Below are 13,242 nucleotides of genomic sequence, written 5' to 3' on the forward strand. Positions count from 1 at the left end.
CCTGCCTCTGCCTCCCGAGTGCTGGGATTAAAGGCGTGCGCCACTATCGCCCGGCTCAGGCTCTAAACTCTTGTCAACCATTCAGGTTTTCTGCAGTCTGTCCTAGTTCAGCTGACTTTATATCTCTTTATTTGAGAAAATAAATCCATAACCAAAACAAACCTAAGCAAAATCCAAAAGCTCTGTAAAGAACAGCATTAAAAGTAACTCTATGGAGATATGCAAGTTTTGAGCTTGTGTCCTTTGGGCCATACAATGGCTCAGTGGGTGAAGGTGTCATGTGGATGCTGGCAGTCGAGCGTGCATCCTCTGCTCGAGCAACAGATGCTCGTAACCGCTGAGCCATCTCCAGCTCGCTTGTTTTTTTTCTTTTTAATGGCCTTAATCTTTTTTTAGAAATCACGCCTTTCTTAGTCCCAGTTTTAAACACGCTCCCTTCTGGGCAAAATACAAGATTTTCAGATCTTTCTACTTCGTTTTTTAAAGTCCCCAGTTCTCACTAAACTTGTGGAGAAGCAGCCAGCAATAGTCTTGTCACAGCCTGGGTGCTGGCCTGCCCGGAAGCCCTCCACCATGTTAAGTTGGTTGTCCTTCCTTCATTTAGAGTTTTAATAGTCTCCCTATGTATCTCAGGCTGACCACAGAAATGCTCTGCCTCAGGCTCCAAGAGATGGGATTGCAGGCATGCTCCTCAGCCTCCGGCTGACCTGAGTTTCTTGCAGATACTTCATACTGTAGTTTAATTCAAACTCCTCCAGTACCCTTCCCTCGTGCGTGCATGCGTGCGTGTGTGCATGTGTGTGTTGAAGCCTGTAGAAGCAAAAGGTTAAGATCGATTTAGTTATTTTTGTTTATGGCTCATTATTATTATTATTATTATTATTATTATTTTGAGCCAATTTCACATTGAATCTGGAGCTTGCCATTTTGGTTGGCCAGAGAAACTCTGGAAACTACCTTTCTCCAGCTTCCCACCGCTGGGATGGATAGAGATACAAGCTGCTATGACCGTTTGGGCTCCAACAGTTGTTCCCCACGTTCCCACGACCTGGCACTGCAGGTACACGCCTCCTGCCTGGCTGCCTTGCTTGCTTGAAGAAATCTCTTGTATTTTCAGTTTACAGAGTTTTATCTTCATGTAAATAGCCAGGCCTGAAATCTATGCTTTCTGGTACTTCTTACCTCACTTCCAAAGAATGACCAAGTTCTGTTGTTGTGCTCATTAAAAAATGTCTCTGAACTTGTCCTTTCTCTTCTATGTCCTCATTGCCAGTGCGGTGTTTGTCCCACCTTGGTGCTGTGGTGCCGAGTGGTCGTCTGTCCCAGTTGCTCCCTTGCATACACACTTCATTAGTCTTTTCCTTGCCTTCCTGAGCAAGTCCAGACCTCAGGGCCTGCCTGCCCTGACTGTGGCTCAGCTCATCTGGACACACTTGCCTTTGTTGGGGAAGCAGTGTGGGTTCCTGCAGACCCACCTGCCTCTGACAGTGCGTCTACCTCCTTCACCCTGACTGCTTTCTGGGTCTTGGATAAAGATACCCAAGTCAGATGTAAGCGTAGCTCAGGCTCTTGAATGCGCTAGTTGTTCACAGTTGTCCCTGGGAGGGGTTAAATACGACATTAGTTCTCAGTGTAAGAGAGCCCTGTAGTGAAGAAGGCGAGATGCTGCTGTCCGCACACTGCCATGTGTCTCCGGGGGATGGAGACCACGGGAAGACAGCACAGCCTCCTGAATTTAACAAGCCATGGGATTTTGTTCAGGGATTCATGAGTCCTCTTCTGAGATTTGGAACGGAAAGATGCCTGAGTCACAGCATCAGAAAGAAAGCTGAGTCACGCTCTGAACGCAGGCCCTCATGCTTGGTCAAGCAAGAACTTTCTCAATTGTGCTGTCTCTCTAGCTCAGTGATTCACAGGGTTGCAACCTCCTTGAGAGTAGTGCAAGCCTTCCACAGGGTGGCATATAAGAGATATACATTACAATTCATAGCAGGCGCAAAATTACAGCAATGCAGTAGCAACAAAAATAGTTTGATGGTTGTGGGTCACCACAACATGAGGAACTGACTTAAAGGGCTGCAGCATTAGGAAGGCTGGGAACCACTGTTCGAATTCTCCTAATCTTGTTCTCAGATGATTTAATCCAGTTAAGTAAACCTAAACTAGCTACTATGTGAGCCGCTCAGGTTTAGGGTAAAGGGAGGGGCTGGTATGTCTGCAGCACAGGCAGCAGGAGAAGCTGCTTCGTTTTGGGCAGAGGACTCAGGACATTTCCTTGGTCTGAGAGTGATAAAAGGAGCAGGAGTCCTACCGTGTGAGAGTGACACACATCCTAGGTTCAAGTGAGTTTGTCCTTGTTACCATTTGCAGTAGTTGAGGCTTTTTATCTTCCGTATTCCTGGTAGGAGTGTACCAGGGTCTGGTTTCTTTCTGTGATGCCCGCTCACATCCAGCAGTTGTCGTACTGGTGCATAGCCCGGATGAGGGGTGATGGTGTTGGGTGTTGGGGGGGGGGTTTGTGACCCTCTCGCCTAGTTGTCAGTCACCGAAATGGGAAGCATGGCTGTGATCCGTTCTGTATTTTCAGTCCTTGGTAGCTGGAGTGCTTGGGGAAGAAAGGCAGACTATATTTTCTTTTTGATCATATGAAAAACAGCAAGAAAAGCAGCCTAAATATTTTGCTGTTGAAGCATATAATAAAATTTATGTCTTTTGTTTCTCCTTTTGGATGAAGTTGACTTTTAATTCTTTTAGATTTATTTTTATTTTGTGTATGTGTCTTATATCTTTTTGTTTTGTTTTTTGAGGCAGAGTTTCTCTGTAGCTTTGGAGCCTGTCCTGGAACTCGCTCTGTAGACCAGGCTGTGGGCTTTCGTCACTGAGCCTTGTCTTGGCTGCCCAAGCTTGAACCCACATGAAGCCAGACACAGTAGTGTGTGCTTTATTCCCGGTGCTTGTGAGGGCTGCAGTAAAGAAACTGCCTGGAGGAGCACTCTATTAGGAGATTTTTTTGTGCGTAAGAGAGAAAATAGCCAGGGCATCTGGAGGAGTGCCGAGTGGAGAAGAAAGCAGCCTGGACATGGGCAGGCTAGAAAAGTGGGAGAGTGGGGTGGGGTGGGAGACAGCAAGAGACCGGGCATAGCCAGAGTAGCAAGAGAGTGTGGGGCGGACAGATCATACAGATTACTTGAGGCCGAGTAGCTGGAGAGGAGGGACTCCTTTTGGGGACAGAAAACCTGTCTCATCAGTTCCTCAGGAGCGCTGACTTTTATCTGACCACCAGAAATCCCGTAGGTCAGTTTGAGTTTATTTCTAGACATGCAGGGGTGCGAAGTGGGGGGTGAAGGGTTGCGGTGGCTGAGACTTCACAGATTCCCTGGAGGAAGGGAGGGCAGCTAGCATGCCCAGTGCAGTGGGGAACAGCAAGACCCAGGTTATACTAGGAGAAGGTGAGGGCTATGGCTTGGGATTGTCCTCGGACTTTTCACGTTCAGACTCACCTGCACAGCAAACACAAACCAAAACCTAGAGTACTGGCTTTGCCGCCTGACTTTTCTCAGTATATTGGTTTTGAGGACTGTTGGGCTGCTAAGCCTGGGAATGGTTGTTGATGTCTTTAGTACATGGATGTCATTGTTCTTACAATGTTTGTTTTCTGCTTTTAGTTACAGAATGTCCTCTCTCTTTCCCTTTTGTAGATTCGCCGGAGGCGCCTGGCACGACTTGCTGGTGGACAGACCTCCCAACCGAGCACCCCGCTTACGTCTCCCCAGAGGGAGAACCCTCCGGGACCTCCAATACCTGCATCAGCCCCAGGCCCTTCCCAGAGTCTTGGTCTCAATGTCCACAACATGACCCCAGCTACCTCCCCCATAGGTGCAGCAGGTGAGCCTCAGCCTCCGACCTGGAAGCAGTTGTACCTCTGATGTCATCATTCCAATGTTACCACACAAATTAAAACAATCAGTGGCCTAAAGGTCACTGCTGCGTATTTCACTGTTTCAGTTCATTTTGATAGTGACTGGAGTAGACTTGCAAACTCATTCCTCTCCCAACCCCCTCCCAGCTCTACCAGCAGGCTCAGGTCTGGCCTTTGGAGCTGGCCAAGACTGAATTTGACTCTGCTGGTTTTGTGAATTTGGTTGATGTGTCTCTCCTCCACCCCATTCCTTCTTTAATAGCATGTGCTTTACCCCAGTCCTCTGTCATCTCTTAATGTACTCTAGGGGCTGGGGAGAGAGCTTGGTGGGTGATTCCTGCATACGTGTAAGGACCCACATTCTTAATCTCTGGACCCCTTTAAAAACTGGTTCAGAGATTCATGTCTGTAACCCTAACACTGAGTAGGCAGGGGCTTTTAAGACTCATGGCCAGCCAGTATACTCAATAGGTAAATTCTAGGTTCAGTGGGAGGCCCTGTCTCAAAAAAATAAGAGGAAGACAGCCATCATCAACTTTGGGTTCTTTTTGAGACAGGGTTTTTCTGTGTAGCCCTGGCTGTCCTGGAACTCACTCTGTAGACCAGGCTGGCCTCAAACTCACAGAGATCCCCCTGTGTCCTGCCTCCTAAGTGCTGGATTAAAGGTGAGCGCCACCACCAACTTTTGACTCATGCTCGTGGGCACGTGCATGCACTCAGAAACAAACAAAAAAATTGTTTGCAAATGCAAGATTGAAATAATGGTCAAATAGCGACGCTCTTGTCTTTGGGCTGCGTTGGCACAGACTTTTCCTCTAAATTACATCGGGTGCCAGACGTGCTGTGGATGGCAGAGCACTTGCCAGCATGTGAGAGGCCCAGGGTTCAGTCCCCAGCTCTACAGGAATCAGCTCCACCTGTATATTTGTAGCCGTCTTCTGGGGAGCTGCTTAACTCTGGTACAAGTTCTTTAAAATAAATGAGCTCCTATGCGGGCAATGTTCAGGGTCTTTTCCTTCTTAGGAAAAGATGATATCTACTCACACGTGTGCCTGAATGTATTTTCTCACATGACGCTTCAATAAACATGGTAATCTTGTAGTTTTTGCAGTTATGGAGAAGACGCACAGGTGCTATGCAAGCTGTGTGTGTCGTTTATAATAATCTGATCTCCAGCTCTGTGAGCTCTGCCATAGCCATCCAGACAGCCCCCTTTCTCTTGAAACCTAAGAGCATTTGCAGTTTCTGTCGCCTTGGGTCCTTAACCCTCAGTGGCGGCTTCTCGGTGTGGATAAACTGTCCACCATTCTTTTTATATTTATTTGTTTACTTATTATGCATACAATATTCTGTTTGTGTGTATGCCTGCAGGCCAGAAGAGGGCACCAGACCTCATTTCAGATGGTTGTGAGCCACCATGTGGTTGCTGGGAATTGAACTCAGTACCTTTGGAAGAGCAGTCAGTGCTCTTAACCACTGAGCCATCTCTCCAGCACTGTCCATCATTCTTGTAGTGATAACAGGAAGAACACCTGTGTGAGCGCGTGGGCTGAGTAGCTGTGGCAGTTTGCACATAAGCATTCAGGATTCTGGGACTAAGTTGTCTTTTCCTTGGGAAATGTGCTCACAACTGTACTGCCTCCTTGCTGTGTCGGGCCATCCCTGCAGTTCTGGAATTTGTTTTTCTTGCTAGGTTGTAGCACATCCGTTTCCCACCTACTGTCTGCCCCTGCCCTGGAGCAAGGCTGGAGAAGAGCTCACACAGCCACGTGGTCTGGCCATCTCATTTAGAATCCATGATCACAGGTTTAAGTAGACCCAACATGTCCAGGCAGCTATGCCATGTTTCCCTGTTTACTTTTTCCACTCTGCTACCGAGTGTGCAACACCTCATTCTCCATGCACACTCTCAGTGTGTGGAGGAAACACACATGCAGAAGGGAGCCTGTATAAGCTTCATCATGGCTTCCATCTGGCTCCCTATTCTTGGTAGGACACACTATGCTGCCTCATCAATGCCTGTACTTGTGATACCATGTCCTATCACCGCACAAAGCTTCGCTTCTCATGGCTCCTTTTCCTTCTAGTCTGGGGAGGTTTTGTACCCCAGGTGAGCGTTTGCTAGCTGTGTGAAGACAGCGCAAGCATGTGCATAGTGCGGTGCTTCTCCCTTCGACACCGGTTAAATGGAGCTCGTTTCTCCCATTTCTCTGCAGCTCCCACACATTTCCAGTCTTCTGGAGCAAGTCCCCTGGTCCTCCATCTTTTGCTCTTGCACCCTGTGCAGACCTGAATGAGTGTGTGGTGGGAGCTCTGCTGAGTCTGTTTATCTCTGTCAGCCTCACTTGGTGGCTTCACCCTCTCTGATTTGAAACACCCTTAGCTTTCAGAAGATGATCTTGTCCTGGTCCCCATCCTCTCTGTTCTTTTTCAGTTCCTTGCAGGATTCCTTTCCCTCCCCTGATGTCTGCCAGCAGAATGCCAGGGTTCACTGTTTAAACTCTTGGTCTCTTTATCTGTGCTTATTCATTTAATTGATCTCATCTTGTTTCTTGCCTTTAATTATTCCTTCCAATTTGATAACTTCTTAGTTTACATTTCCAGCTCTGACCTGTGTCTTGAACTTTAGACGCTAGTGACCCATTTGACTTCCCTTTCTAACTAAGAGATGTCTAACTGGCATCTCTTCGTTCAAATGTTAGAAGTGATGTCTGTGTGTTTGCATGTGTGCATGTACAGGTATATGTGCACATGCCTATTTCTGTGCATGGAGGCCAGAAATGGATGTCAGCTGTCTCACCTTATTTTATGAGAACTTACTGAACCAGAGCTTGTGAATTTGTCTAAACTGCCTGGCCAGCGAGACCCCGAGGTCCTCCTCTGCTCTGGAATTGCGGCTGCACACTGCTACCCCTCGCTTTATGTGGGTCCTGGAGATCCGAACTCAGGTTCTCCTGCATGCACGGCAATCACTCCCAGCTCTTGAGCGTCGAGTTTAGGGGTGCTGAGATGACTTAGCAGGTAATGTGCTTGCTAAGCAGACTCGATGACCTGAGATCAAACTCCAGAACCCATAGAAAATTGGAAGGAAAGAACTGGCTCCACAGGGTGACCCTTTGACCTCCCTACACATACTGTGGTGTGCATGAGTCCCCTCCCCCATCATAATAAAATCAAGTTTTGATATTTCCTCATATCTTACCCCAGACCTACAAACTAGAAAATCAAAATTAGGCCTGGCAAGACAGCTCAGCAAGTAAAGGTGCTTGCTGCCAATCCTGACAGCCTGAACTCAGTCCCCTGGACCTACAACACACACACACACACTCACACACACACACTCATCCTATACACATATACCCCTACTTGCACACACACCCCCTATACACACATACACACACACACCCCCTATACACACACATCCTATACACACACACACACACACACACTCACCCTATACACATATACCCATACTTTTACACACACACCCTACACACAACACAGGTGAATAAACAGATAAAATTTTAAGAATGAAAATGAAAAATTGGAAGAGGCTAAGGAAGGAGGATCGTGAATTCACAGCCACCCTGGACGGTATGTTGAGACCATCTCAGAAAGAAGAAGGAAGTTGCCCTGTGGAAGTGATTGCTTGTGTGTATTCCCTGCCAACCTGAAAACTGGTCTAGAACCAGAGTTCTGGTATATAGCTGTGAAGGAGAGATTTGCATTTCAGAACGAAGAAATGTTTTCCCCTTCAGCTAAGTCTGTAGGTCTGTGAGAGAGCACTTCCTAGCATGCGCTCGATCCTGCATTCCAGCAGCCCAGACACAAAACGTGTCCACAGAAAGCTCCATTAGTGTTAGCCGGCTCACTGTGGCTGTAAACAAGAAGTGTTCATGCCCTTGCTTCCTCCTTTTCTCTGCTGCTTATTTATTTACTTAAGATTTGGTTTATTGAGAATGGGTTTCACTATGTAGTCCTGGGTAGCCTAGAACTTGAAGAGTAGACCAGGCTGGCCTTGAATGTATGGAGACCCTCCTGCACTCTATCTCCTGAGTGCTAGGATTAAAAGTGTGGTTGTGCCACCACACCTGACAAGATTATTTTATTTTAAATCATGTATGTATGTATGTGTGTGTGTGTGTGTGTGTCTGTGTGTGAATATGTGCACGTGTGCAAGTGCCCACAGAGGCCAGAAGAGGGCATTGGGTCCATTGGTGCTGGACTTACAGGTGGTTGTGAGCTTCCTGACATGGGGGGCTGGGCTAGACCAGGACCTCTACAAGAGCAGCAAGTGTTCCTAACTGCTGAGCCGTCCCTCCAGCCCTTTGTTGATCACGTTGTTTTGCCCCAAGCCTCATCCCAGCACATTCTCGTGAGTCACATCGGGGCCTGGGGAGAACAATGGTTTGGTTGGCAGCATTAGAATCAAAGTAAGAGAAGAGTTTTACGCAGATCCCTCCTTTCCCTGAAGCCAGTGAGTCTGCTTCACTGTTTCTCCTAAAGAGAATTTATCTCTGTACTATGCATTTCCTTCTAAAATTAAAGAAACCAGACAAAATACTTGAGATGGATATGGAAATATAGCCAGGGCCTGTGAACCCCTCTGTGGAGGCCCTAACACTCCACCTGTGTTTCCCCACCACCACCACCATGGGTCTTAAGTTCTGACCTTGTACACCATTCCCAGAGACCTCTTAAGTTTTTCACTGAACTGCACTTTGAACCTAAGGATGGAGAGAAAAGAAAGCCCTCTAAAGAAGCGATGAATTCAGTTGGAAATGAGCAGAGGGTTGTTTGGGGCTGTATGTTCTCTAGGGATCCCGGCCATGTGTGGGGAGGCGAAGGCAGGCAGTTTCACAGGTAAAGTGGGGAAGGTTATGTAAGTTGTTTTGCGTTATCATTGGCCGCGTGAATCAATAATAGGGAGGCCTTGGTCCAAGGTTGACTGAGGGAGTTGCTAGGCAACTGTCCTCACGGAAAGGTTGCCATGGCCTTTCAGCAAGGCCATGGTTTTCTGAGAGTCTTTTACTGGCTTTTGTTAGGTGTGAGAGTGTGGGAAGCGCCTCGCTTCGCTCCTGCCGTTCTGGCTTCGCCTTGGTCTGGGTTTGACAAGAAAGACTGAGTTACATGACACAGCTTTTGAGTCTCTTAAGGCCTGGTGTGTATTTGCTAGACTTCCACTGCCAGTGATTGCTGATTGTGCGCTTGTGTGGAGGCCAAAGGTCAGACTGAGGTGTCATTCCTCAGGTGCCACCCCCAAAGCCGCTGATTCAGACTGAATATGGTGTTAAGTCTGCCCTGGGCCTGGGGATGTAGCTGTGTGAAAGAACACCTGCCTAGGATGTGCAAGGCCCTAGTGTCAGTCACGCATGCTACCTTGTTTTTGTTTATTTGTTCTTTATAATTTTATTTATTTGTTTATTACCTGCTGATCCCAGTTCCCCCTCCCTCCTCTCCTCCTGCTCCGTATGCTTATTTTAAGAGAGAGTCTCGTTGTGTAGCTTTGGCTGGCCTGGACATCTCTAGACCAGGATGGAATTAAAGGCTTATGCCACCATACCCAGTCACAAAACTACCTAAAAATAAAATAAAATAAAGGGCTGGAGAAATGACTCAGAGGTTAAGAGCATTGGCTGCTCTTCTTGGGGTCCTGAGTTCAATTCCCAGCAACCACATGGTGACTCACATATAGTAAGAACTGGTGCCTTCTTCTGACATGCAGGCAAACATGCAGACAGAACACTGTTTATGTAATAAATAAATAAATTTAAAAAATAAAATAAAAGAACATTATTAACTTTGAAAGTGGGATAATCCTTGTATATTCGCTTCAGGCGTCATCTCACTCCCCGGAATTCTCTTGTTAGGCTTTATCTGACTCTTTGGTGTGTCTAGGTGTTGCTAGTGATGTGCCAAATGCTGTAATGTCAGTCATGCGGCCCCCACCTAGTATTTATTTCAGTCTTGCCACACCTTAGAGAACAAGGCCGTGAACAGGAGAAGTCAGAGCAGAGTCCTAGGGCAGTAGTGACTGATGCAGGGCATAGAAGACCGTCCTGTGTGCTTGAAGGTCACGTTGTGCACTTGGAGAATTTAACTAAGTGGAAGCTGTTTTTTCGCAGTGCATTGCCTTTGCCTAAGAGTGGCACCAGGAGCGACAGCAGAGTGGTAATCTTTTGTTCTGTTACCATTTGCTTATAGTAAAATCCTTTTTCCTCTTACACTTGGTTCAGGCTTGGGAGAAGGAAAGTTTTGCGTGTGGTCTAGAAGCTGACTTGCAGCTTGGCATGCAACCAGTGGAACAGGCCTTGGGTTCCATTTGCTAAGGTAGAAACAGTCAAAATAAACAAATAAATACAAACAAACAGCAGGGCATGGTTTTATGCCTGTAAACCCAAGGCTTGGGAAGCGGAGGCAGGAAGATCTCAAGTTTGTGACCAGTGGAGGCTACATAATGGATCTGTCTGAGGAAGTGGAATAAATAAAAGCAAATCTGGCTAGAGGCAGAGACACAGCCCATAGCCCCTAGGCTGAGGGCTGCAGAGGAACAGAGACCCTGGAGGCTCCTCCTCTTGGTTGGAGCGTTTCATTTTAGCATGCAGTTGTGTTTTCCTGGGGCCACATTAATCCCCTTGTGAATCCAGAGCAGGTGTCGTCAGTGTCTTGCTGGTGACAGGCATGTCTACGCCAGTTGTCTCCATAGTCCTGCCATCCCTGCTGTGACAGCCTTTGCAGCCTGATCTGGTGCCAGCTGTGCACAGTACTGCTGGCATTCCTTTACCCTGTTTGCAGGTATTGTGAAGGCAGAGGAGCAATACAGAACAAAAGAGCTCCTGGAAAATGTGTCCTTTTTGTGTGCATGCACACACAATTGTACACACAAACATCAGAAAACAGCAAAGAAAGGGGCAGAGATTTTCTTCCTTTATCCCCATCATTACACAGATAATAAACTGTGACACTAACTTCAATGACAGATTACAGAGTTCATGGAAACCTGCTTGATGCTGCTTCTATAAAGTTAGAAATAGCTCTCAAATTCCATGTGCGTGTGCTTGCATGCGCACGCGTGTGTGTGTGGCAATAGGAGGATAACCTCAGATGTCATTCCTTAGGAACCTTCTTCCTTTTGTTTTGAGACAGGCTTTCGTAGATAAGACCTAAAACTCTGCCAAGCGGCTAGCTAGCTTCCAGAGAGCCACCTGACTCTTGAGTTCCTGCTTTCCCTCCATGAGCTCACAAGTGAACATTGTGCCCAACCTTTTCTTCTTAAAGCATAGACCCTGGGGATTTGAACTCAGCAAGTACTTTACTGTTTGAGCCATGTTCTCAGCCCCTTTCTTTTAGATTTTTAAAAAATATTTATTTATTATGAATACAATATTCTGTTTGTGTGTATGCTAGCAGACCAGAAGAGGGCACCAGGCCCCATTACAGATGGTTGTGAGCCACCATGTGGTTGCTGGGAATTGCCTGGAAGAGCAGGCAGTGCTCTTAACCTCTGAGCCATCTCTCCAGCCCTCTTTTGGATTTTTAAGAGTCTTGTTACGTATAGGTTAATCTCAAACTCCAGACACTTGGCTCTGCCTCCTGAGTGCTAGGATTTCAGCAGGTACCCCCATCATGGCTTCAGAGAGTGTGATTTTACCTATAGAAGAGGGTGAATGCAGGGTTGGATGAGCTCTTTAAAATCAACCCACATCCCTGTCTTTTATAAAAATATTCTAGTTTATGCCGGGCGGTGGTGGCGCACGCCTTTAATCCCAGCACTCGGGAGGCAGAGGCAGGCGGATCTCTGTGAGTTCGAGACCAGCCTGGTCTACAAGAGCTAGTTCCAGGACAGGAACCAAAAGCTACGGAGAAACCCTATCTCGAAAGAAAAAAAAAAATTCTAGTTTATGTGTTTAGTTTATGCATGGGGTGCTTTATTTGCATGCATGTCTATGTACCTCGTGGATGCCTGGTGCCTGTGAGTCCAGAAGAGGGCACCATGTCCCCTGGAACTGGAGTTGGAGATAGTTGTGAGCTGCCATGTGGGTGCTGGAAATCAAATCCTGGCCCTCTGGAAGTGCCCTTAACCACTGAGCCATCTTTCCAGCCCCTCCCCTGTTTTCTAAACTCCACCCCCCTTTTTTGGGTAGATTTTTCAAGATAGGGTTTCTTTGTGTGTCCCTAGCTGTCCTGGAACTCACTGTGCAGACCAGGCTGGCCTTGAACTCAGAGATTCACATGCCTCTGCCTCCCAAATCTCTAATTCCTTTTTTCTTGTTTGTTTTTAAAGGTTTTGGGTTCCTTTTGTCAGTTCTTTGCATTTATTCATTCATTTATTCTCGTGTATGTGTGTGCCTGAGTGTATGTGTGTTTACTTGCCATGCCGCATGTCCCGAGTTGGAAAGCAACATTTTACTTCTATTCCTTTAGAGGAATGTTGTTGCCATGTTGGGTCTTCAGGTCAGGCTTGGCAGCAAGGGTCTTTTCCCCCTGAGCCATCTCACTGGCCTTGGGGTGCTTTGAATATTATAATTCATTTTTTCCCCCAGCAAGCCTCTGTATGTGAGAGACAGGCAGACAGGCAGGCAGACATACAGACAGAGACAGGCAGGCAGACATACACAGAGATAGGCAGGCAGGCAGACATACAGACAGACGGGGTGAAAGGATGATCGGAACAAGTTGAGCAGTAACGAGTCCTAAGTGGGCATTTGGTGTGGTTTGTATCCGAGCGGGCCTATTGCTGAGGAGCCGTGCTGATAGGGGAGGAAGGACTCAGTGATTCCCATCTTAGTTCCTTCAGCGTCTGCCTTTCCCAGGGTGTGAAGTGCCTTCCACAGCCCTCCCCAGCCAGAGCCTGCCAAGAGCCGAGCCCCCTTGCATGTGTGTATAATCCATGTGTATTAAAAGCAAACATGGCTTTCTGTTTCGTTTGCTTCATGTGCCCTCACTTTTAAAAGATTCGTTTTGTAAGTTGATAGGTGAAGGTTGTTAATGTCCACAATGAAGTTATGCCTGGGCTTTCACCTTAGTATCTGGCCTTTGGAAGATGGGAGGTGGAATAAAAAAGTCTTAATCTCAGAGGTCACTTCCTTCACTCTGATTTCTCTAGCAGGAAGTGGAAGAGGGTGATAACAGCACAGGGAGGTTTCAGGAGAGAGTGACATTTTGTTTTTGCTTTCATGTGTTTTAGTAATGATATTTTATATTCTAAGTAAAACTGAAGGGGCCACCAAACTTTGTAAAATTTTAAAACAAGTAGATCATTGTGATGTTTAGAGATGGCTATGTGATCGATTGTGGGGCAGGTGATTGATTGTGGGGAGAAC

General features: G+C 46.9%; 1 protein-coding gene across 2 annotated transcripts in view; it reads left to right on the forward strand.

Moving 5' to 3' along the window:
* The window catches only part of Ube4b (ubiquitination factor E4B), a 103,299-nt gene that overhangs the window by 21,332 nt on the left and 68,725 nt on the right, over positions 1–13,242 (forward strand). For both annotated transcript variants that reach the window (XM_026782239.1, XM_005353692.2), the window contains exon 2: positions 3,699–3,885. In XM_026782239.1, the coding sequence (XP_026638040.1) occupies positions 3,699–3,885 (187 nt within the window). The remainder of the gene's footprint in view (positions 1–3,698; positions 3,886–13,242) is intronic.

The sequence above is a fragment of the Microtus ochrogaster genome, chromosome 10 (assembly GCF_000317375.1).
Source record: "Microtus ochrogaster isolate Prairie Vole_2 chromosome 10, MicOch1.0, whole genome shotgun sequence".
Taxonomy (NCBI): domain Eukaryota; kingdom Metazoa; phylum Chordata; class Mammalia; order Rodentia; family Cricetidae; genus Microtus; species Microtus ochrogaster.